At 40.5% G+C, this 26,905-nt stretch overlaps 1 protein-coding gene across 1 annotated transcript in view; it reads left to right on the forward strand.

Annotated features, from left to right (window-relative positions):
- LOC108543845 (S-adenosyl-L-methionine-dependent tRNA 4-demethylwyosine synthase-like) overlaps positions 1-26,905 on the forward strand; it is a 127,637-nt gene that overhangs the window by 80,053 nt on the left and 20,679 nt on the right. The window contains exon 4 of the mRNA XM_017894650.1: positions 3,167-3,334. Coding sequence (XP_017750139.1) covers positions 3,167-3,334 — 168 coding nt within the window. The remainder of the gene's footprint in view (positions 1-3,166; positions 3,335-26,905) is intronic.

Raw genomic sequence — 26,905 nt, forward strand, 5'->3', positions numbered from 1 at the left:
GAGACGGAGTTTCACCATGCTGGCAAGGCTGGTCTCGAATTCCTGACCTCAAGTGATCTGCCCGCCTCAACCTCCCAAAGAGCTGGGATTACAGGCATGAGCCACCGTGCCTAGCCTCCTCAAAGGGTTTTATCTGGCTAAAATGAGAAACTTTATGTGAAAATACCATAAAGCATCATAGAGTTGTAAGAAATGGTGGAGTCATGATAATGAACCACAGCAGGCATTCTCTCATTCCATTCCCAAACTAAATCTCCCCTCCGTGTTTCATGGCTGTTTTTGCTGTGTAATAAAATATTAAAATACTTTCAAAAGCTGTTCTCATGAAGACAAGATCTTATCTAACAACTCTGTGATTCAGTGAACTAACTTTTTAAATATTAAAAAGGAAGTCCTTTGAAGTAGCTACTGCATACATGGTTGTTTGTGTAATCCACATATAAGCAGTATTTAAATTGAGGTAGAGTACACTTTTATGACTAATTTGGCTTATCAATAAATCATTTTCATGTGTTTTATGCACTTGGGTAAGGCTAGCAGTGTTTCAGCCATGCTTTCATAATGATTGCTTGAACCATGTCATTATTTGCCTTTTTTCTTCACCTTAAGCTCTGTTACTGAGCAAAAGGGGCTCACTGCCTGATGCTCTGGAAGCCAATACTAATTGACATAGGGTTTTTGAGGGGGGGAAAAAAAGCTTTGTTATTGCAAGTCGACTAATAAAGAGACACTAAGTCCAGCTCAAATTTGTCTTCCTGTGCAGGCTTTAAGGCAGTGATTTTATCAGGGGATGGATTCTCGGATTAGTAAGTGTTTACTGGAAGGAAAGGGGAGATCTGAAAAGTCCTCGGACACGTGCAGTTGTCTATTTCATCATGCTTCCTCATGGATTACATATGCAAATTCAGGCGGAGTTAGTATGAAATGTGTTGGAAATTTGGGCTGTGACATCAGCAAGCTGTTTCTACTCAGACTCCATTGGCCATGTTGGTTCCAACCAATTTCAGCCAGTTTTTTTTAAATCTTATAAGCAGAGGGAGTTTCAGCATTTTAGCAAGTTGTTTATTTTCTTATACTGCCGTCCTGCAAACACAAGAATTTCTGTTAGTCGTTGGTTTCTTTAACAAAGAGCTAAAGAAGGGCACAGTTTCAGCTCCAATTCTGTTTAATGAATCCTCTAAATCACTGGGCAAGCTGAGAAGATTCTCTTGTTTATTGTAATTAAGTGGGGTGGCTGTCGTTTATATTCCGCAAAGGCCATCTCAGTTTAGTGCACCAGTAATCTTTCTGAACAGCTGTCTTGAGTCGAGTGTTTGGCAAAGCTCATGTGAATCTTCATCCAGGTCCCAGCTCTGCCATCAGGGTCTGGGTCACTCTGCTCATTTGTTGGTTTTTAAAAATTCAGTGTCGACCAGGCGTGGTGGCTCACGCCTATAATCCCAGCGCACGGGAGGCCGAGATGGGCAGATGACTTGAGGTCAGGAGTTCAAGACCAGCCCTGGCCAACATGGCGAAACCCTATCTCTACTAAAAATACAAAAATTAGCTGGGCATGGTGGCACGTGCCTGTATTCCCAGCTACTTGGGAGGCTAAGTCAGGAGAATCGCTTCAACTGAGGAGGTGGAGGCTGCAGTGAGCCGAGATCACACCACTGCACTCCAGCCTGGGCAACAAGAATGAGACTTTTGTCTCCAAAATAAAATAAAATAGAAAATAAAAAAAATTCAGTGTCATTCTGCATTCTCCAAATTGTCTGTGGTATGTGTGTGTGAGTCCTGTCTTTATACGTATTGGTGTGTGTTTCTGTTTGTGTGTGTGTGAGAGAGACAGAATGTATAAGAAGGGTGCACATGCCTTTCTCCCAGTCCCCCCCAGTTATTCCCCACTTAGCAGAATCGTTTCTGGGATATTCAAACAAGTTGTTGAGAAAAGTTTGATTTGTGAATATTTGAAGAGCCCACAGAGTTAAGATTTATCTCAAGAAATAAGATAACTCTTTTATTATTAGAAAATTAATCATTTACCATTATGTAACTTACCAAATAGAGAACTTAGTTATGAAATTTTGGGCTCTTGTATGCCTGGGCTGTTAGAGAGTCCAAAAGAGTTAAGACAGTTTATCTTTCTGCAGTTGTACTTAAGAAGAATTTCTATGTTGGTGAAATACATGTGTATATGTAGTTGTGTGTAAAAGTATATAGGTGCATGCACAAATATATTTCCCTTTTGGCATGATTGTCTATACAACCACATTCAAAGTGCATTACAAAATGAATTCCTTAAAGAATAATTTTAGGCCAGGTGTAGTGGCTCACACCTGTGATCCCAGCACTTTCGGGAGGCTGGGGCAGGTAGATTGCTTGGGGCCAGGAATTCAAGACCAGCCTGGTCAACATGGCAAAACCCCATCTCTACTAAAAGTACAAAAATTAGCCAGGCGTGGTGGCAGGCGCCTGTAATCCCAGCTACTCGGAAGGCTGAGGCACGAGACTCTCTTGAACCCAGGAGGTGGAGGTTGTGGTGAACCGAGATCGCGCCACTGCACTCCAGCCTGGGCAACAGAGCAAGACTCTGTCTCAAAATCATCATCATCATCATCATCATCATCATCATCATCATCATCATAATTATTATTATTATTTTAAAGGGATCCTTACCTGGCACTTTAAGGAAAAAGTTTGCCAGTTTCAATCTCAATTATACTAGAAAATGGAAGCTCTGCTTATTTTCCCAGTGAATCAATTACTTGGTCAGTGAATTTTTATGAGTGTCCACTATGTCCCCATTATTATCCTAAGGGGTGATAACCCCTTCAGAATTCCTCAGTTATAGTGCACAGATGAATCTGAATCAAAAGACATGCTATTGATTCAAATACATTATTGTGACCAGACAGCATAGATTGTGACAACGGTAGGAAGGACAGGTACTTAAGCCCCAGCAATGTCATAGAGTAGCGAGGGCATCAGCCTGCTGTCTTTGTCAGTAGCTACTTGTATGGTCTCCTAAGCAGATTTTATCATCTCTATGTTCACTTCCTTCACTGTAAAATGCGGACTGGATTGCATTGGATGACTTCAAGAAGGCTTTCTGGCTCTGAAAGTCTTCTTCTATGACATGCAGGTAGGTCTGTAGTCATCTCTGATGGTTGTACTGTTTCCACAGGGTGTTACCTACTGTGGAGAAAGTTCAGCAAGCAGTCTTACCATGGCCCATGTGCCCTGGCATGAGGAAGTGGTGCAGTTTGTCCGCGAGTTGGTGGATCTGATCCCTGACTATGAAATTGCATGTGAACACGAACACTCTAATTGCCTCCTGATAGCACACAAAAAGGTAAGAATAACTCAAACATGGATTCTTCTGTCCCCCGACCCTGCTGTTCTTTCCTTCTCTTCTCTCTTTATTTTCCTCTTACATTGTTATAGGTATTATTTGCTTGTTTACTACCTTTCCTAAAACAAAAATAAGAAAGCACTAAATTCTGTCTGCTGGGCTCATAAACTCTTTTCTGTGTGAAATTGCTTCTTGTTTAGCCCTCCTCTCGACGTCTTGAAGTACTTTCTGGTTTGCAGTTTTTAGAAGGTGCATGCTAACAAAACAAAGCAAAATGTCCTTGTAATAACCTCTAGTCCTTTCCTGGAATGACAGGGAAAAGCTAAAATAGTAAATAGTCCCCATATGAGTTTCTAGCTGTCAGAAGCAATATTGAGGTATCTATCAAATTTTAGATTGCTTGAATCTTGGCATCTGGAGAATTTTGTTTGGGATTTTAGTTTATAACACTATTTCCATTTTTCCCCTTTAGTCCTTTTGTTAGATAGAATAAGTACATGAATCTAGTATCTTTCTTAAGTAAATAACTCCTAGCAAAGGAAAAATCCAGTTCTTGATAGAGGTGGGCCACTGAAATAATTTGTTAATTTTCTGGAGAAGTTCTGGAAAATTTCTTAGTCTTTATTTCTTTAAATACATATTCTTTCTCATTATATTTTCTCCTCTGGGACTCCAATTAAACATATGTTAGACATCACTATTTTTTTTTTATATCTCTTGCCTTCTCATTTGTATTTTTTTGCTTTTGTCTCTCCATCTCTCCATATTTCATTTTGGGTAGTTTCTATTGATTCATATTCCAGTTCACTAAGTTTTGCTTCAGCTGTGTCTCCTATGCTATTAAATTCAGCCATTAATTTCTTAATTTTAGATTTCATGTTTTTTAATTGTGTAATTTCTGCTTGGTTTATTTCAAAAATGCTATTTTGTATAATTTCTATTTCCCTGCTGAAGTTTTCGAGCTTGGGTTTTATCTTCTTGAGTACTGGAAGTGAGTTGTTTTATGGTTTGCATCTGATAATTCCAATGTCTAAAGTTTCTGTGGCCGTGTGTCTGTTGTCTGTCATTTCTGCAGGTTCTCATTCATGTTGCCTTGTCTTCTCCCGTGCCTTGTTACCTGTGATTGCGTTCTGTATGTTGCATTTAGAAGATTATTTCTAGAAATGAAGTCAAGCCTAGGATCAGATCTCTCCTGAGGTGTTTGAAATATGTGATTTAACCCTCTCACTTTTTCCTTATGGAAACTGAGGTCTGAACGGTGAAGAGACTGGCTTAAATGGCTCTGTCAAACTGGAATCACAGCCTTCTCTCCCTCTAGTCCATTGATCTTTTGTACACTACAGGGCAGCTTTTGAAACCATTGGCAGTATTCAAAGGAACATTTAAAACTGGACAATTTAATTTTAGTCTAATACTTTACTTCAGTCTGTAAGATTTCTTCTCTCTTTCCATGAGGATAGAGGAAATAGATAGCAAACTGTCTCATTCAAGCCAATTCAGTTCTTCGAGTGTTTATTGAGTGCCTGCTGAGTTCTGGACACCAGGCTGTGCAGCAAGGGATTCAGTGTTCAGACATGAAGAATGGAAAGCCACAGGGTTAATTGTAAAGTAGACTTGGCACAAATCTTACACCACCACTTGTTAACTAGGTGACTTTGTGCAAGTTCTTTCATCTTTCTGTAGTGTGATGAATGAGAAGAGATTATATGTGGAGTCAGATTGATTAGAGGGCTTTAATCTTGGCCCTTGTCTCTTTTTAGCTTTTCATCTGGAAAATGGGCATATTGCTAGCCAAGGCCATTGCTATGAAACACTTAACACAGCACCTAGCTCATAGCATGATTCAGTTATTGCTGCTTCAGTTATTTTTATTTTTATAAAACCACCTAATTTGGCAAATGCTTAATATGTGACAGACACTGTCAAGTGTATTTTTAAATCCTCACAGCATCCCTGTAAGGTAGGTACTATCGAGACCTCTGTCTTTTTTTTTTTTTTTTTTTTTTAAGATGGAATCTTGCTCTGTTGCACAGGCTGGAGTGCAGTGATGCAACCTCAGCTCACTGGAACCTCTGCCTCCCCACTTCAAGCGTTTCTCCTGCCTTAGCCTCCTGAGTAGCTGGGACTACATGCGTGAGCCACCACACCCAGCTAATTTTTGTATTTTCAGTAGAAATGGTGTTTCACCATGTTAGCCAGGCTGGTCTTGAACTCCTGACCTCAAGTGGTACGCCTGTCTCAGTCTCCCAAAGTGCTGGGATTACAGGCATGGGCCACCACGCCCAGCCTGACCTCTGTCTTATGGATGAGAAATTGACACATCAAGGGGTTCAGTAACTTGCCCAAGATGAAACAGCCAGTAAGGAGGAGAAATGGGATTTAAGCCCTGACATCTGACTCCAGAGCCTGTATTCCCTTCTTTCCTTCCTTCTTTCTTTGTCTTTTGTTTTAAACTTGGAAATTATTTCAAATTTACAAAAAAATACAATGATAAAAATAGAACAAAGGACACAGATTTGCCAAATCACCTGTTACCATTTTTCTGCCATTTGCTTGTTCTCTTGCTCGCTCTCTTGTGCTCTTATTCTCTCTCCCTCTCTCCCTCCCTTCCGCACCCCCNTCAAGGGGTTCAGTAACTTGCCCAAGATGAAACAGCCAGTAAGGAGGAGAAATGGGATTTAAGCCCTGACATCTGACTCCAGAGCCTGTATTCCCTTCTTTCCTTCCTTCTTTCTTTGTCTTTTGTTTTAAACTTGGAAATTATTTCAAATTTACAAAAAAATACAATGATAAAAATAGAACAAAGGACACAGATTTGCCAAATCACCTGTTACCATTTTTCTGCCATTTGCTTGTTCTCTTGCTCGCTCTCTTGTGCTCTTATTCTCTCTCCCTCTCTCCCTCCCTTCCGCACCCCCCGCCCCGGCTCCCCGCCCCCCAGCATACACATGCACATATCTGTCTTTTCTGAGCCATTTGAGGAAATGTTGCATTGGTCATGGTCCTTTCCCCTAAATGTTTCAGTGTGAATTTCTTAAGACTAGGAATATTGTCTCTTATAACCACAATACAGTTATCAACTTCAAAACTGTAAACTGATACATGACTTTAATCTACCATCCATATTCACATTTTGTCAGTTCAACTTGTAATGTCCTTTATAGCATTTCCCCCTCCAGTTCAGGATCTACTCTGCAGGAGTCCACAAACTTTGTTTATAAAGAAAATATGGGCCGGGTGCGGTGGCTAATGCCTGTAATCCCAGCACTTTGGGAGGAAGGCTGAGGCGGGCAGATCACTTGAGGTCAGGAGTTCGAGACCAGCCTGGCCAACATAGCGAAACCCCATCTCTAATAAAAATACTAAAATTAGCTGGGTGTGGTGGCAGGGGCCTGTAATCTCAGCTACTCAGGAAGCTAAGACAGGAGAATCGCTTGAACCCGGGAGGTGGAGGTTGCAGTGAGTCGAGCCTGGGCGAGTGTACTCCAGCCTGGGTGACAGGGTGAGACTCCATCTCAAAAAAAAAAAAAAAGATATAAAGTAAATATTTTAATTTTTATATAAAGTAAATATTTGAGGTTTGCAAGGCACATATAGTCTCTGTCAGATATTCTTTGCTTGTTTACTCATTTTACAATCTCTTAAAAATGCAAAGACTGTCCTTAAAAAGGTTTGTGAGCTAAATGTGGCCAGATTGGGCCTACCAGCCACAGTTACCCAACCCCTAATCTAGGCAGATACTACATTTTCTTCTCATGTCTCTGTAGTCACCTTCAATTTGGAACATTTCCACAGTCTTCCTTTGTCTTTTATGATGTTGCTATTTTAAAAGAATACAGTTTCCCCCCTTCCCTTTCTTTTAATAGAAATATTTCTTGGTGAGGTGCAGTAGCTTACACCTGTAATCCTAGAAATTTGAGAGGCTGAGACAGGTGGATCCCTTGACCCCAGGAGTTCAAGACCACTCTGGGCAACATAGTGAGACCCTATCACTATTTAAAAATAGAAAAATTTCCTAGGCGTGATGGCACGAACCTGTAGTCCCAGCTACTTAGGGGGCTAAGGTGGAAGGATCATCTGAGCCCAGGAGGTCAAGGCTGCAGTGAGCCGTGATTATGCCATTGCAGTTGAGTCTGGGCAACACAGCGAGACCATCTCAATAAAAAAGGAAAAGAAATGTTTTTTGTTTTATATTTGCCTGATTTTTCCTTGTGGCTAGATTGAGGTTGTACATCCTCAGATGGAATACTGCGTTGGCGATGTGTCCTTTTCAGAGTGTCACACTTGGTACCTGGTGTCCATGTCTCTCTCATTAGTGGTGATGATTTTGTTCAGCCAACTACTTTTACCCAGTTCTTCTGTTTCTCTCCTTTGCACCTAATAAGCTATCTATGAAAAGGTACCATAAGACAATGCAGTATCTCGCTTCTTACCAAAATTTCCCCATAGATTTAGCACTTATTGATGGTTCCTGCCTGATAAAATGTTTTATTGATTGTAAAATATTGATTTTTGTAACTGTACCACTCCTTCCACATTTACCTTCAGCATTCTACTATAAACAAAAGCCCTCCCTTACCTCCCATTTATATATTTATTTATCAGTATGGACTCAGGAATTCTATTTTTTGTTCCAGTGGGTTACTGGAACTGTACTGATTTTAAACCACTCTCCTAGACTCCCTGTTCCTCTCTCTCTGTCTCTCTATTCTCTCTAATTAGATCCCTCATATCCTTATTCGAAATTGATACTAATAGTATTGCTTTCAAGGCCATTATCAAGATTAAAAGTAACATATTTAAAGTAGCTAGAAGGATTCCAGCCTGGGCGACAGAGTGAGACTCCATCAAGAAAGAAAGAGAGAGAGAGAGAAAGAGAAGAAGAGAAGAGCAGGAGGGAGGATGGAAGGAAAGAAGGAAGGAAAAAGTAGAAAGAAAGAACTTAGAAGGGAACCTGAAGTGAAATAGGCAGTTAATAAATAGTTGTTACTGCTGCTTTTATGGGTCTTCCCCTACCCACAAGGAGCTCGTGGTTTAGTGGGGAAAACGACTGAAAATCAGTGTGATCAGTGCACAACCAGACATGGCACCAGGACAGAGGAGAGAATCTGAGAATAGACCCTCATTATTCTCTATAATGTTTGTTGAATACCCATGTGTGTCAGGCACATGGGTGTTCTGAGAATACAGAGGACTGGGTACTCTAGATTACAAGGATGAGTAAACAGTGGTCCCTATATTTGTCCGTTTTCACGCTGCTGGTAAAGACGTACCCGAGACTGGGTAATTTATAAAGGAAAAGAGATTTAATGGACTCACAGTTCCACATGGCTGGGGAGGCCTCACAGTCATGGTGGAAGGCACATCTCTTAGGTGTTGGCAGACAAGAGAGAAAAGAGCACCAAGCGAAAGAGGAAACTCCTTATAAAACCATCAGATCTCATGAGACTTATTCACTACCACAAGAATAGTGTGGGGGAAACCACCGCATGATTCAGTGATCTCCCACCAGCTCCTTCCCACAACACGTGGGAATTACAGGAACTACCATTCAAGGTGAGATTTGGGTGGGGACACAGTCAAACCATATCAGTTCCTGCCTTCAAGAATGGTCTAACAGAAAAAGACAAATATCTTTAAAAAAAAAAAAAGTGCTGAGAAATGTAATCAGAGCTATGATGGAAGAATGGAAGGGAGCTAATGGGTGCATTCTGAGGACTACTTGGTCCCATCAGGAGAGGCTTCACAAAGGAGACACCATTTAACTGGATCTTAAATGATGGCGAGGTAGGAAAAACATTTAAGCCGAAACAGTACAAGCAGAGGTCCAAGGAGAAGCACGGAGACATGGCACATTGAGAACCACAAGTAGTTTGGGATGGCTGAAGGTCAAGAGAAGGGTTGCAGGGGAAGGAGATTATTAGGCAGGGTTAAGATCACAGATAGCATTGAATGGCATCCTAAATGTCATTTTCCCTAAAGGGCATGGGGAGGCACTGGAGAGCTTTAGGTAGGGAAGTGCCACAATCAAGATTTATGTTTCAGAAAAAATTGTCTGGCAGCATTACAGGGGATGGATTGAAAAGCTGTAAGACAGAGAAACCAGTTAAAACCCTGTTGTGATAGCCAGCTGTGGTGTCATGTGCCTGTAGTCTCGGCTACTCAGGAGGCTGAGGCAGGAGACTCACTTGAGTCCAGGAGTTCTAGCTCAGCCTGGACAACATAGTGAGACCCTCCTCCATATCTAAAACAACAACAACAACAAACCTGTTATAACCCTCAGGTTCAGCAACTGTTTCACCCTCAGGTCCAGCAATCTGAGGGTGAAATGGGGGTCTGAGACAAAAGCTGTGATGAGTGAGAATGGTGAGTGGTAGACCTGGCAAAGTATTAAATGAGGACCATTGATGAGTGTGCAGGTTCAGGCATGACTCCCTGGCCTCTAACCTGGGAAACAGGTGATTGTGATGGTGTCTTCCATGGAGATGATGTTACTTGCATATTTATTTTTCATGTAGATGGAGAGTGAATGGGTTGGCTCTGCGATGTCAGGAAGAAATTCCAGCAAAGATATAGATATCACATTATGGAGTCCAGATTATGAGAAGTTGTCCTTAGAATGCCCAGAGTGAGACAGATGGTCCAGGTGACTATCCAAAATGCTTTGAAATTAATTACTTAAACACCACGGATACCCTAACATGGAGGTTTCCAACTTGCACGTTCATAGTTCTCTAGTGCCTCAATAGCTTTTTCACAAGACCTGTGGGTCAAAAGAAATACCTAGCAGTTCTATTTGTTATGACATCATCGAAAGAAATGTGACATAGCCTAATGTTGAAACTAGGAACTCTCTCAAGCTGGTAGTTGATGGAATGCCCAACAGATGTCCAGTGTCACTGCGTTCCTCTTTAAAATTCAAGATGCCTTGCAGTGTCCCAGTGAGTACTGTGCTCCCACTGCTTGGGAACCATGGCCATGAGGAAATAATACAGAAACCCATCCAAAAAGTAAAACAAGGCTCATTTAGATTCCTTGCAATTATGTGTTTTCTGGCGCTTCTTTTCCTTTTTCTGATATCAGAGTATGCAGATCTTGTCATTTTTCAGCCATGGCCTCTCTATTCTTATACCAGTGTCTAGTGAAAGATGAAAAAATGGTACCACTTCTTAGGAAATAGTCACTTCTCAGGCCTGGTCCATTGGCCCTTTCTTTAAGCTCCTGAGCTGAGTCAGGTGATCTGAAACCAGAGAGGTCCGAATCATCAAATACCTGTTTATCATTCTCTGCTTTCTCAGAAGATTGCTCGATTTATTTTTTTATTTTGGAGATGGGGTCTCATCTCACTCTGTCACCCAGGCTGGAGTGCAGTGGTGTGAACCTGGCTCATTGCAACCTCAACCTCCCAGGCTCAAGCAGTCCTCCTACTTCAGCCTCTCGAGGAGTAGCTGGGACTATAGGCGTGAGCCACCATGCCCAGATAATTTTTAAATTTTTTTATTGAGGTGGGTTCCCACCGTATTGGCCAGGCTGCTGTCAAACTCCTGAGCTCAAGCACCCTCCCACCTCGGCCTCCCAAAGTGCTGGGATTACAGACATGAGCCACTGTGCCCGGCCTCAATTTCTACTAATAATCCCGGGACTTCTGAAAGAGTGCAAGCTGCTGCATTCATGTTGAATGAAGGACTACTCTCCTATTGTTATACCAAGAGAGCCACAAAAGAAAACTGAATACCAACTCTTTACTTTAAAACAATTATAGATTCATAGGAAGCTGCAAAATGGTACAGAAAGGTCTCAGGTACCCTTCACGTAGTTTTTCCCAGTGATAACATCTTACATGATCATAGTATGTTATCAAAATCAGGAAATAGACATTAATACAACCAATAGACCTTATTCAGATTTCACCAATTTTAAATGCACTCACATGTGTGTGTTTAGTTCTATGCTGTTTTATGTGTAGATTTATGTAGCCATCACCATGACCCAGATAGAAAACTGTTCTATCACCACAAAGATCTTTCTCACACTTCCTTTGTAGTCCAATACCAACTATCCCTAGCCTCTGGCGACCACTAATCTCCTCTCCATCTCTGTAATTTTCTCATTGGAAGAAGGATATATAAACAGAAGTTTACTCTATCTGACAATAATAAAGCCACTTCGGCTTTCTTTTGATCAATGTTTGCATGGCATATGTTTTTCTGTCCTTTGCCTTTCAACCTGCCTGTATCATTATATTTGAAGTGAGTTTCTTATAGGCAACATACAGTTGTCATACTTTTTTAGTCTACTCTGCCAATCTATTTTAGAATTCCATTTTTATTTCTCTGCACTGTTGTTGAGTGCGTCTCTTCGTATAGACTTTTTAGTGGTTGATTTACATATTACATTATGCATATATAATATATCACAGTCTACTAGTGTCAACATGTTAGCAGTTTGAGTGAAATGTGGAAACTTTACCTTTCTTAAATCTCTTTTCCCTCCCTTACTTAGAATATCTTAGATGTTTCCTGCACCTACAGTGAAAATCACATGGCATCCTGTTACAATTTTTGCTTCAACTATCAAAGATAACTTAGAAAACTCAAGAGAAGAAGAGTTTATTGTATTTACTCATGTTCTTACTCCTTCTGTTGTTCTTTCTTTCTTCCAGATGGTCCAAGTTTCCTTTGGAATCTTCCCCATCTGTTTGAAGAACTTCCTTTAGCAATTCTCTTAGAGCCAGTGTGATAGCAACCAGTCCTCTTAGTTTTCCTTCATCTGCCACTGTCTTGGTTTCCTCTCCGTTCCTGAAGGATATTTTTGGTAGGTAAAGTATTCTGGATTGACAGTTCTTTTCTTTCCTTCTGGCTTCTCTGGTATCTGATGAAAATCCTTTGTCATTTAGTTGTTTTTCTCCTTTAGGTAAGATGTTTCTCTCTCCCTGTTTTCAAGATTTTTAAAAATATTCAGGTCTTTAGTTTTCAGAAGTTTGATTACAGGTTGCCTTGGCCTGGATTTCTTTGGGTCTGTTGTTTTGGAGGCATGCTCAGCTTCCTGAATCTGCAGGTATATGCCCTTTACAAATTGGGGAAGTTTCTAGTTGTTCTCTAGATACTTTTTTCAGCCTTATCTTATTTCTCTTCTCTTTTTACATCTCTAATGACACAAATGTTAGATTTTTTTTGTTATGGTCCCACAGGTATCTGAGGCTTTGTTTCTCTTTTAGTCTCTCTGTTTTTTAGACTCTTGTTCTAACTTTAGATTGATTCATTCTGTCTTTTTACTCTTCTATTCTGTTGAACCATTTATTATTTTAGTTATTATATTTTTCAATTCTAAAATTTCCATTTGATTATTTTCCTATTTCTATTTAACTATTTCTCCTTCCTTCCTTCCGTCTCTCGTCTCTCTTCTCTTCTTTTCTCTTTTGTTTTATTTCTTCTTCTTTTTTTGTTTTTTTGAGAAACAGAATCTCACTCTATCATCCAGGCTGGAATCCAATGGCACAATCTCGGCTCACTACAACCTCTGCCTCCCGAGTTCCAGTGATTTTCCTGCCTCAGCCTCCTGGGTAGCTGGGATTACAGGCCATACCACCATGCCCAGCTAATTTTTTTATTTTTATTAGAGATGGGGTTTCACCATGTTGGCCAGACTGGTCTTGAACTCCTGGCTTCCAGTGATCCACCCACCTCGACCCCCCTGGGATTACAGGCATGAGCCACCACACCCAGCCAACTTTCTATTTCTTGTGTCTGTCTTTAATTGCTCGTTGAAGCACATTTATGATGGCTACTTTAAAATCTTAATCAGATAATTCCAACACATACCATGTTGGCATGTTTTGATTGTCTTTTCTCATTCAAATTGAGATTTTCCTGTTTCTTGGTATGATAAGTGATTTTCAGTTGTTTGCCAGACATTTTTGGTGTTATATTAGGAGACTCTGGATCTTTTTTATTAATAAATCTTCTGCCTTAGCCGGCCTCCTTTGACACTGCAGTATGGGGGTGGCGTGAGAGGGTGTTACCTCCTTACTTCAGGGAGAGGTGAAAGTCCAGTTCCCCTCTCAGCTTCTATTGACCTACTGTAGGAAGGGTGCCTTGTTACTTCCAAGTGAGGGCAGAAGTTCTGGCTCCTGTCAGCCTCCTGTGATACCCTTCTGATGAGGAAGGGAGAGCCATCTTGTGACTGTTCCCCCCTCAGACTCCACTGACGTTATAGGATGGAGGTGGGGGGACCTTGTTGCTGCTGGCTGGTGGTAGAAGTCCTGGTTCTCCGCTAAGCTTCTTCTGACACCACTCGAATGTGTCGGGGAGAGGTGCCTTGTTACTGCTAGGTAGAGTGAAAGTCCAGGCTCCCTGTGTAGTCTGTATGACATTAGAGGAGGAGGACAGGATTTCCCACTCACCTTCTCTGATACCTCCCTAGTACCAGGAGTCAAGAGGGGTACCTCGTTACAGCCAGGTGAAGGTGGGAGTCTGAGTTCCTCACTCAGCATTTGCTGACTGGATGGGAATGAGGCCAGTTTTTCTCATGGCCTAGGGTAGTTATTGTCTAAAAGTCTTCTGTCTTACTAGGCTGCCCTGTTCCTGCTGTCCTAAGAGAGCAGCCTTTACTTGGAACTCTTTGGTTTTTTTTTAATCCAATAATTGTCCACAGCCATTGGTGTTTCTGGCTTGCAGCCCAGTCCAGGATATCTGAGCCAAAAATAAAACTCAAGAAACTCACCACTATGTTGTTCCTCAGATCCCAAGGCCCCTAGCTAGTGTGCCTTCTTATCTCTACCTTTGAGAATCTTTTTGCTTGCCTTATATATAATATTCTTTATATTTAGCTGTACTTAGCAGGCGGAATAGGGAGAGGTACGTCTACTCCATCTTGTCCAGAACCAGACATTATACCACTGTAGAGTTGGGGTTCGCATCTCGCTAGTGGACAGTAATGCCAATCCAGATGGGACTCTTTGATATTGATAGATTATTTCCAGGTGAACTCATTTTCTTTATTTGATGGAAAGGTGTCGTCCAGTTCAGGTTGTATGGCTGCTGTTGCAGTGTTACTCGAAAGAATTTCCTGACACTTACATGAAAACATCTTTTCCTAATCCTAATCAGATCTCATCAGATCCCATTTAATAAGTAGGCTAGCAATTTACTCTACGGATACTAGTGTTTAAAAGCAGAGATGTAGCCAGGCACGGTGGCTAACGCCTATAATCCCAGCACTTTGGGAGGCCGAGGCAGGCGGATCACCTAAGGTCAGGAGTTCGAGACCAGCCTGGCCAACATGGTGAAACCCTGGCTTCACTAAAAATAAAAAACTTAGCTGGATGTGGTGACTGGCACCTGTAATCCCAACTACTCAGGAGGCTGAGGCAGAAGAATCGCTTGAACCTGGGAGGCGGAGGTTGCAGTGAGCCAAGATCGTGCCACTGGGCGACAGAGTGAGACTCTGTCTCAAAAAATGAATGAATGAATAAATAAATAAATAAATAAATAAATAAATAAATAAATAAATAAATAAAATGAAGCAGAGATGTAACTAAAAGACAAAGGAAAGAAGCAGAAAAGGAGCAAAACAAACCCTAAAGACCAGAAGAATGCACTAAAATCATCATACAATCCATACATAACCAAGAGCAGATATCAGCTATTCAATATCCTCCTTGTTTATGCTGCTCATTCCAAGCTTATTGTTTCTCTACATTTTGGAACATGTGACATCTCACATAACATGCAAGAGAAACACCTAATCATTTTATTGGATTTGTAATGGCCTTCACAATCGGGTCCTTTTTCATTTCATTTCATGCCCCCTCTCTGGGCTCTTAAACGGTGCTGCCATATTCCTTCTTTCTTCTGTGCATTTGCTCAAGGTATTTCTTTGGCCAGAAATGCCCTCCTTTCCCTACCCACCCCAGTTCACCTTGTGTAGTTCCGCTCTTCAAAAATTGTAAAGCAAACTTCTCTTCCTTTGAGACTACTTCTGTCAGATCTATATGCACATATAACAAGGATGCCTCCTCTAGGAAGCTGTGAGTTACTAGAACACCAGGACTGTCATTCCCAGTACTTTCTAGAGTACCTGGTACATACCAGATTCTCGGTGTGCTTAGCGGATCAATAGCCCCCTTTCCTTTAGCTGCTTTCCTTTCTTATTGTCTTCCCTTCTGGAATCAGAAACTTTGTTCCATCTTCTTTGCTAGTTTTGGTAACGACCAACCTTCCTCCTTATCATTCGTTCACTCCTTCATTTATTCAGTAAATATTTACTGGGCTGAGTTTGCTATTTTATATGTCATAAGTGACCTGCTAATTGTTAAATCCAGCGACCTTTTCTCATTCACTATACCTTCCTTTTTCTGCAGCAGGAAACTGATGCCATCCATGCTTGGTGAAAGTCATCCCTATCTACTGTACTATACTTTTTTGATTATAGTGAAGTTGGCTAGCAGAAATAAGAATATTGTTACAAAGCAGAACATTGAAAATTCCCCAGTTGTGACATTTCTTTATACACTTAACAAATTTTGTTTGCTTTTTTTTTTTTTGAGATGGAGTCTTGTTCTGTCTCCCATGCTGGAGTGCAATAGCATAATCTCAGCTCACTGCAACCTCTGCTTCCCAGGTTCAAGTGATTCTCCTGCCTCAGCCTCCCGAGTAACTAGGACTACAGGTGCCCGCCACCACGCCCAGCTATTTTTTGTATTTTTAGTAGAGATGGGGTTTTACCATGTTGGGCAGGCTGGTCTTGAACTCATGACCTCAAATGATCCACCTGCCTCGGCCTCACAAAGTGCTGGGATTATAGGTGTAAGCCACCGCACCCAACCCACTTCACACATTTAAAATACCCTCTGGCTGGTGTGGTGGCTCACATCTGTAATCCCAGCACTTTGGGAGGTGGAGGTGGGAGGATCGCTTGAGGCCAAGAGTTTGAGACTAGCCTGGGCAATGTAATGAAACCCCATCTCAACAAAAATTAGCCAGATGTGGCGTGTGCCCGTAGTCCCAACTACGTGGGAGGCTGAGGCAGGAGGATCGCTTGAGCCTGGGAGGTGGAGGTTGCAGTAAGCAGAGATTGTGCCCCCAGCCTGGGCAACAAAGCCAGACCTTTTCTAAATAATATAAAATACAACAACATTCCATCTGATTCATGATACCATATAATCCAAAATGTAAAGTGATTCTTTTAAAAAACCCACAACATTCTAGAGGGATCCCAGACATCAGTTGGGTATTTACATTTACATGACCTTTAAAGATCCTGCATTAAATTTTTAAGATTTTTACAACATGATATAGCCTCTGGAGAGTGTCTTATTATCTCTATTACCCTATTCATACCTGTAATACTTTGTGATCGTTTGCAGTGCAGTGATATTGTCATTGTCATATTCTATGCCACATGCAAATCATTGCTTCATTGTAGTGAAATATTTTTGAAAATGGATGATTTATTTTAATATCCTTCTGAGTTGTGTCATGTAGATATGATGTTCAGAGTCTAGATAGCGGAGCTTCTGCATTTGATAAGAGGCAGGCTACTTAGTGGCTAGGATAGTAAGTATGACTTTCATTGGCAAAGACCGCAATTACTTTTGCACCAACATAATAGGTGCAGAAAGCTCAATGACCTTGGCTTTGAGCAGTGGAAAGACAGATCCCACTCACATTCAGGTAAATGAGCCTGCACGTTTTAGTTTCAGGGTTGAGTTAGAGGGACAAGGAGATGACCACAGTTGCCTACAGGGGAGGGTGGGCCTCTGTGCTTTGGAGGGGGTGGCTGGGACAAAGTGGTGCACTCAGTTGTTTCTGGGCTTTCAGCCTAGCCAGCTTAAATGTAACCTTGGTCCTATCAGTCTAGAAATTAATTAGACCATGAGAATCCAATAAGCTTTGATAATGTTAGTGCAGAAACATTGAAATTCCCTCCACATATTGGCAATATCCTAGTATAGTGGGTCATAGCCAGTGGAAGCCAAGTGATAAGTGATATATATGACTTGCGGAATCCACATAGCAGTGTTTCAAAGCTTCATTCTTTTTGTAAAATTTTTTAAAAATTATTTTTTGAGACAGAGTCTCACTCTGTCACGCAGGTTGGAGTGCAGTGGCATGATCTCAGCTCGCTGCAACCTCCATCTCCCGGGTTCAAGTGATTCTCCTGCCTCAGCCGCCTGAGTAGCTGGGATTACAAGTGCACGCCACCATGCCCGGCTAATTTTGTATTTTTAGTAGAGACGGGGTTTCACCATGTTGGCTAGTCTGGTCTTGAACACCTGACCTGAAGTGATGCACCTGCCTTGGCCTCTCAAATTGCTGGGATCACAGGCATAAGCACTGCACCCGGCCAGTTATTATTATTATTTTCAATAGACTTTATGTTTTATAGAAGTTTTGATTGACAGAAAATTGAGACTGTATTATAGAGAGTTCCCATATGCCCTAGATTCGCCCTATTAGCATCTTACGTTGGTGTGTTACAATTAGTGAGCCAATGTTGATTTATGATTGTTAACTGAAGTCCACAGTTTATTTAGATTTCCTTAGGTTTTACCTAATGTCCTTTTTCTGTTCTAGGATCCCATTATATTTAGTTGTCAATTCTCTTTAGGCTCCTCTTGGCCATGGCAGTTCTCAGACTTTCCTTATTTTTGATGACCTTGATAGCTTTGAGGAGTACTCGACGGATTTTGTGGAATGCCCTATTATTGAAATTTGTCTGATGTTTTTCTCATAAGACTTGGGTTATGAATTTTTAGGAGGAAGATCACCGAGGTGAAGTGCCATTTTCATCACATATCAAAGGCACGCAGCTACTGTCAGCATGGCTTATGACTAACAATGCTGACCTCGATCCACCAACTGAGGCAGTATTTGTCAGGTTTCTCCACTGTCAAATTACTCCCTCCACTCCTGCTTTTCATACTGTGCTCTTTGGGAGGAAGTCACTGTGTGTGGTCTGTATCCAAGGGGCACAGTGTTAGGCTTCCCGTCCTTGAGGGCAGAGTATCTATGTAAGTTATTTGGAATTCTTCCATACCGAAGGTTTGTCCCTTCTCCCTCATTTATTAACGTGTTCAGTCATATATCTATATCACCATCTCTGTCTATCCATCCATCTGTGCATCCATCCATCCGTTATCTGTCTATCCATCCATTCGTCCATCCATCCATCCTTCATCTATCTGTCCGTCCATCCACCCATCCATCATCTGTCTGTCCATCCGTTAATCATCTATAATCTGTTCGTCTACCGTCCATCCATCCATCATCTGCGTATATGTCCATCCATCCATCCATCCATCCATCCATCCATCCATCGTCTGTCTGTCCATCCATCTATCAATCATCTATCATCGTTTGCCTACCATCTGTCCGTCCATCCATCCATCCATACCATCCATCCATCCATTCATCCATCCATCTATCTATCCAGCTAATCTCTCTCTGTCTATTCATCCATCTATCCATCCATCCATCCATCCACCTTGTATCATCTATCCATCCATCCATCATCTATCTGTCTGTGTCTGCCTGCCTGTCTGTCTGTCTGTCTATATCAGTGTGAATGCGTGAATATTTATTTTTTACCTGGGGTTATAATCCAATACTACTTTATTTCTTTTGTTGATCAAATTGCCCCAGCTTTGGCCATTTGGATCTGTTTCAGTTGGCTCCTGTGTTACTTTGCCATACCCCCATCAACGTACATGCATGTGTGTGTGTGTGTGTTTGTTGAGCAGTTTTTTACTTTCTGGCACTACAAGATTCTCCAGGATTATCTCACACACAGATGGTCCCAACTTACAGTGGTTCAACTTACAGTCTTTTGACTTTATGATAGCATGAAAGCAATACAAATTCAGTGGAAACTGCACTTACGCTGCCATGCTGGGCGCCAGCAGTGAGCCGCAGCTCTCAGTCAGTCACGTGTTTTTGACTTATTATGGGTTTATCAGGACATAACCCCATTGTAAGTTGAGGAGCATCTGTATTTCCTGCCTCAGCCATGGTTTATTGGAGAATGGTATTAGAAGTCAAGCTCTGGGGAGGGTCTGCTCATTGTTGGGCTGTCTTTTTAGGCCCTCTCAGCTGACAGAGCAGAGAAATACATGTGTGTATCCACATTTCTGTATTTCTGTCTATACCTGTATTCAAGTGAACACACTAATGTCTCTAATCCATCTCCCCTTGGATCATTCTAGCCTCCTCCCCTTGCTCATCTGTAAATTCCCAGCCCAACAGTGAGAGACCTGGCTCCCACCCCCAGCCATCCATTTACTTCACTATTCGACTGCAGTGTATATAGCGGCATTGGAGTTATTAACCCTGGAGCACAGCGCTATGTGCAGTTCCTTTTGCCTCTAGTCTTGCAGACTCCACCCATTTCCAAAATGACTTAGGTCAGCGTCTTTCCCCCTCTATGCCCTTCAGTGAGATTATTTCATACATTTGTAATAGAATTCCATTCTCTTATCACAGTCTTCACTCCTTCCTGGGATCTCCTAACTTCTGTATTTTAAAAATTTTGCATACATTAAGATTCAGTATTTCAGCTATAGAATTCTATAGATTTTGACAAGTGCATAATGTCATACATTTACCATGACAGTATCACTTAGAATAATTTTCTGCCCTAAAAAACGCCCCCGCATTTCCTCTTTTGATCCCTCCTGCCAAACTTGGAACTCCTGGCAGCCACTGATTATTGTTCTGTACTTACAGTTGTGTCTTTTCCAACAGTCATAGAATGGGAATTATATATTAATACTATGTAGTTTTATCAAACTGACTTCTTTTTTTTTTTTTAAGCAATTCTTTCATGCCTTTTCCTGGCTTAATAGCTTTTTTTTTTTGGCGAGAAAACTCCATTGCGTGGGTGTACCATTATTCGTTCACCTGTTGAAGGACATCTTGGTTGCTTCCGGTTTGGGGCAATTATGAACAAAGCGGCTATAAACATTAATGCATAGGTTTTTGTGTGAATATGTTTTCAAATTAGTTGGGTAAATATCTAAGTGCAATTGCTAGATCATATGGTAGGATTATGTTAAGTGTTGTTAAAAAAAGTGTCTTCCAAAGTAGCTGTGCCATTTTGCATTCCCACCATTGATGAATGGCTGTTCCTGTTGCTGTCCATCTTTGCCAGAATTTGGTGGATATCAGGTTTTTTTTTTTTTTTTTTTTGGAGGTTTAGCTATTCTAATATATTTGTAGTGGTATATCGCTATTGCTTTAATTTGAAATTTCCTGATGACAAATAATGATGAGCATCTTTTCATATGCTTATTTGCCATCTGTGTATCTTGTATTATGATATGTCTGCTCAGATCTTGTGCCCATTTTTTAATTGGATTGGGTTTTTTAAAATTTAATTTAATTTTATTTTTTGAGACAGAGTTTCACTCTTGTTGCCCAAGCTGGAGTGCAATGGCGTGATCTCAGCTCACTGCAACCTCTGTCCCTGGGTTCAAATGATTCTCCTGCCTCAGCCTCCCAAGTAGCTGGGATTACAGGTGCCCGCCACCACACCCGGCTAATTTTTTGTATTTTTAGTAGAAACAGCTTTTCACCATGTTAGCCTGGCTGTTCTCGAACTCCTGACCTCAGGTGATCTGCCTGCCTCAGCCTCCCAAAGTGCTGGGATTACAGCGTGAGCCACCATGCCCGGCCCTTTTTTCTTTTTTAAGAAACAAGGTCTCACTCTGTCACCCAGGCTGGAGTGCCATGACACAGTCATGGCTCACTGCAGTCTCGAATTCCTGGGCTCAGGGGATCCTCCCACCTCAGTCTCTTAAGTAGCTGGGACTACAGGTTCATGCCACTGTGCCTGGCTTATTTTTAGTTGAGACAGGGTTTCATTTTGTTGTCTAGGCTGGTAGTTGGTTATTTACTTATGGCTGAGTTCAAGAGTTCTTTATATATTTTGGATGCAAATTGTTTAGCAGATATGTATTTTGAAAGTATTTTCTCTTAGTCTATGGTTTGACTCTTCATTCTCTTAATTATGCCCTTCTCAGAGCAAATGTTTTCAATTTTAATAAAGTCCAGCTGACTAATTTTTTGTCATGGATCCCACTTTTGGTGGTGTATCTGAAAATTCATTACCACATTCAAGGTCACCTAGATTTCCCCCCATGCTATTTTCTAGAAGTTTTATGTTTTATGGTTAAGTCTACGATCCATTTTGAAAGACATCTGTATCTAGATTTATCTTTCTTGCTGTGGACATCCAATTGTTAAAGTACCATTTGTTGAATAGGCTATCATTTCTTCATTAAATTACCTTTGCTCCTTTGTCAAAGATGAGTTGAATGTGTGTGTGAATCTATTTCTGGCCTTTCTATTCCGTTGCCTTGATCTATGTGTCTGTTCTTTCCCCAATACCATGCAGTCTTGATTTCTATAGCTGTATAGTAAGTTGTTCCTTGTATATAAGAAAGCAGTTAATTTTATATATATTAACTTGTATCTTACAACCTTGCCATAATCACTTGTTAGTTCCTAGAGGGCTTTGTTTTTCATTGATTCTTTGGGATCTTCTACATGTATAATCACGTCACCTGTATACAGAGAGTTTTATTTCTTCCTTCCTAATCTGTATACCTTTTATTTCCTTTTCTTGTCTATTGTATTAGCTAGGACTTCCAGTATAATCTTGAATAGGAATGGTGAGAGGGGACATCCTTGTCTTATTAAGATCTTAATGTGGAATATCTAGTTTCTCACCATTAAGTATGATGTTAACGGAAGGCTTTTCGGTATATATTGTTTATTAGGTTGGGAAAGTTCCCTTCTGTTTCTAGTTTGCTGAGGGTTTTTAATCATAAATCAGTTACAATTTTGTCAAATTGATTTTCTGCAACTATTGATAAAATCATGTGATTTTTTTTTTCTTTAGCATATTGATATGATGGATTACATTAATTGATTTTTGAATGTTGAACCAGCCTTCCATACCTGGAATAAGTCCCACTTGGTCATGGCATATAATTCTTTGGATACATTGTTGGATTTGATTTGCTAACATTTTATTGATTTTACATCTGTGTTTATGACAGTTATCGTTCTGTGGTTTTCCTTTCTTGTAGTATCTTTGTCTCATTTTGGTATCAGGGTAATGCCAGTCTCATAGAATGGGTTAGGAAGTGTTTCCTCTATTTCTATTTTCAGGAAGATATTGCAGAGAATGGGTGTTACTCCTTTCTTCAGTGTTTGGTAGGATTCACCAATGAACCCATCTAGAACAAGGAACCAGGAAGCTATCAGGCCACTTCTCACCTCCACCTGTGTGTCTGTCTTCCTCCACCTCTTTATCCCTTCCTCTTTCCTCTCTGGGCTTCTTTTGCATTTTAATTTTTCAGATCACCTGCTATAGCCCCAGATTAGCTCAAGCACCAACCCCCACTTGAATCAGTCACAAGTGCCAAATTCTCAAGATAAAATTAACCTAGTTTAACTCTTAACAGCCCTTTGATCCAGTTAAGTAGCCCTCTCTTACCTGTAATAACTCCTCAGGCTGTTAAACTTACTAAAGCCATTACTGGACAAAATGAATTTTTCTTCATGTTTCTTCCAGTTCATTTACTTTTTAAAAGTTCTACATAAACCTGCTTTTCAGCCGCATTGAGAGCTCTGGCCTTAAGACACCTCTGCTCTTCTTGTCACCTCTCTCTTTTCGTTTTTTTTTTTCTTTTTTTTTTTTTGAGACAGAGCCTCGCTCTATCACCCAAGCTGGAGTGCAGTGGCACAATCTCGGCTCACTGCAACATCCACCTCCCAGATTCAAGCAGTTCTCCTGCCTCAGCCTCCCGAGTAGCTGGGATTACAGGCGCACACCACAACGCCCGGCTGATTTTTGTATTCTTAGTAGAGACGGGGTTTCACCATGTTGGTCAGGCTGCTCAAACTCCTGACCTCCTGATCCACCCGCCTCAGCCTCCCAAAGTGCTGGGATTACAGGCATGAGCCACCGCACCTGGCCATCTCTTCCTTTTCTGTACAACTTTTCCTACGTATTTTGGGTTTTGTTGTGTAATATTTTAGTTGGTATGTGTATTAGTTAGGGTTCTCTTAGAGGGACAGAACTAATAGGGGAGTTTATTAAATATTAACTTACACGATCACAAGGTCCCACAATAAGCTGTCTGCAAGCTGAGGAGCAAGGAGAGCCAGTTTGAGTCCCAAACCTGAAGAACTTGGAGTCCAGTGTTCGAGGGCAGGAAGCATCCCACACGGGAGAGAGATGTAGGCCGGGAGGCTAGGCCCGTCTCTCCTTTTCATGTTTTTCTGCCTGCTTTATATTCACTGGAAACTGATTAAATTGTGCCCACCACATTAAGGGTGGGTCTGCCTTCCCTAGCCCACTGACTCGAATGTTAATCTCTTTTGGCATCACCCACACAGGCACACCCAGGATTAATACTCTGTGTCCCTCAATCCAAAGTTGACACTCAGTATTAACCATCACGTTTGAATCTGTCCTCGTAAGTGATATTAATATGTACCTTTTCCTTTCTGTACTGTCCTTGTCACTTCATAATAGGAGATAGGGAGTGTTTTGTTTCTTTTCCCTGAAGCTGCTTGTTCTTTGAAGCCATCTAGGGCTGCTGCCTTCTATAGGTAATTTTTTTTTTCTCTAATGGTTATAACATGATGCAAGTTTTTCTCCTTGCATCATTTTTTTGTAATGTGTATTTTTCTAGAATATTGTGCATTTCATCTAAGTTCTCAAAATTCTGGCAAAAATTACTTACGATTTTCTCTATGACAAAAAATTTCAACCAAATCTGTAATCCTATCATTGTCACTATTGGTCTCATCTCATCTTTTCTCAGTTGTCTTGCCTAGAGGTTTGTCTGGTTCAGCCCAGATCAGATGCGTTCAGGGTGGTACTGCCGCAGATGAGGTGTGGCTATTTCAGTGTGTTTACAAAGAACCAGCATTTGGAATTTTTGCTTGTATCTCTTGTTTGCTATTTCACTAGAATGCTTTTTGTTTTTGTCTTTCCTTCCTACTTTCTTTGAAATGACTCTGTTATTTTTCTATCTTGAATTGATTACTTTGCTCATAATATTTTACTCTACATCTTTTTTTCTAAGCTAACATGGGCATTTGGGGCCATAACTTTCCTTTTAAGTACTACTTTAGCTGCAGCCCACAAATTTTGCCCTATAGCAGTTTTCTTGTCATTGAGATCTAAGTTTGTTACAGTTTCCATCATGATTTCTTATCGAATCCATGAATTATTTAGAAGTGTTTTTTATCTGTCATATGAATATTTTTCATTATTTTGATTTGAATTTTATTGCATTTTATTCATATATCGTGGTCTGCTTTATATTTATCTGGAGTATTTTTTGAGACTGGTTATGTGGCTTGGTGTGTGGATAATTTTATCATTACTTTGTGTTCTTATTGTAGTTTTGACTTACATTTGCCTAATAAGCGATGCTGAGCACTTTTTTTCTATGCTTCTTGTCCATTTCTATATCTTCTTTGGAAAAGAATTGGGTTTTTGTTGTTGTTGTTGTTGTTGAGTTTTAGGCATTCTTTATATATTTTGGGTATTATCCCTTACCAGATACATCATTTGCAAATTTTTCCCCATTTTCTGAGTTGCCTTTTTACTCTGTTGATACTGCCTTTTGATGCACACCTTTTAAAATTTTTCATAAAGTCCAATTTGTCTAATCTTTCTTTTCTTGCCTGTTCTCCATACCCAAGAAATCATTGCTATATTCAGTGTCATGAAGCTTTTGCCATACGTTTCCTTCTAAGAGTCTTATAGTTTTAAGTCTTATGTTTAGGTCTTTGATCCATTTTAAGTTAATTTTTGCATATGGTATTAGATAAGGGTCCAGCTTCATTGCTTTGCATGTAGTGTTTTTCCAACACCATTTGTTATGGACACTGTCTGTTCCCCATTGAATGGTCTTGGCACCCTTGTCAAAGATAATTTGACTGTATTTGTTAGGGTTTATTTCTGGGCTCTCTATTCCATTGTTCTACATGTCTATCTTTATGCTGGTATCACACTGTTTTGATTATTATAGCTTTGTTGTAAGTTTTGAAATCAGGGAGTGTGAGTCCTCCAGTTTTGTGTTCTTTTTCAAGATTGTTTTGGCCGTTAAGGGTCCCATGAGAATCCATATGAATTTTAAGATAGATTTCTATTTCTACAAAAAAAAGTTTTTGTTATTTTGATAGATATTGTATTGAATATATAGATAACTTTGCATAGTGTTGACATCTGTTTTATTTTGTTTTTTGAGACAGAGATTTTTCCTTTTGTTGCCCAGGCTGTAGTGCAATGATGCAATCTTGGCTCACTGCAACCTCCACCTCCTGGGTTCAAGTGATTCTCCTGCCTCAGCCTCCCAGGTAGCTGGGATTACAGGTGCCGACCACCATGCCTGGCTAATTTTTGTATTTTTAGTAGAGATGGGATTTCACCATGTTGGCCATCTGGTCTCAAACTCCTGACCTTAGGTGATCTCCCCGCTTTGGCCTCCCAAAATGCTGGGATTACAGGTGTGAGCTACCATGCCCGGCCAGTGTTGACATCTTAATATAAAATCTTTCAATCCATGAACATGGGATGTATTTCTATTTATTTATGTGTTCTTTACTTTCTTTCAGCAATATTTTATACTTTTCATTGTACAAGTCTTTCATCTCTTTGGTTAAATTTAAAGTATTGTATTATTTTTGATGCTATTGTATTTTTTTAATTTTAATTTTTATTTATTTATTTAATTTTTGAGATGAAGTCTCGATCTGTTGCTCAGGCTCTAGTGCAGTGGCATGGTCCCAGCTTGGTGCTACTTCCACTTCTCAAACTCAAGAGATCCTCCCACCTCAGCCTCCTGAGTAGCTGGGACTACAAGTGCATGCCATCACACCTGGCTAATTTTTGTATTTTTTGTAGAGACAGGGTTTTGCCACGTTGACCAGACTTGCCTCAAACTCCCGAGCTAAAGCAATCTGCCCACCTCAGCCTTCCAAAGTGTTGGGATTACAGGCATGAGCCATCACTCACTATGGTGGCTATTATATATGAACCTGTTTTTGTTTTTGTTTTCTTTTCAGATTGTTCATTATTAGTATGTGGAAATGCAGCTGATTTTTGCATATTAACTTTGTATCCTGCTACTTTGCTGAATTCCTTTATTAGTTTAAACAGTTTTTTGGTTGAATCTTTATAATTTTCTGCATATAACATCATGTCATTTACAAACAAAAATTATTTTACTTTTTCCTCTCCAATTTGGATACCTTGTATTTCTTCTTCTTACCTAATTGTTCTGGTGAGAACTTCCATTATTATTTTGAACGAAAGTAGTAAAGATGGTCGTCCTTGCCTTGTTCTATTTTAGAGGAAAAGCTTTCAGTGTTTTACTATTATGATATCCACTGTAGGTTTTTTCATATGTGGCTTTTATTATGTTAAGGTAGTTTCCAGCTATTCCTTCTTTGTTGAGTGTTTTTATCATGAAAAACGCGAAAGGATGTTGAGTTTTGTCAGATGCCTTTCCTGCTTTAATTGAGATGATCATGTGGTTTTTGCCCT

Source organism: Rhinopithecus bieti, unplaced genomic scaffold (genome assembly GCF_001698545.2).
Source record: "Rhinopithecus bieti isolate Rb0 unplaced genomic scaffold, ASM169854v2 scaffold_24996, whole genome shotgun sequence".
In the NCBI taxonomy this organism is placed as follows: Eukaryota; Metazoa; Chordata; class Mammalia; order Primates; family Cercopithecidae; genus Rhinopithecus; species Rhinopithecus bieti.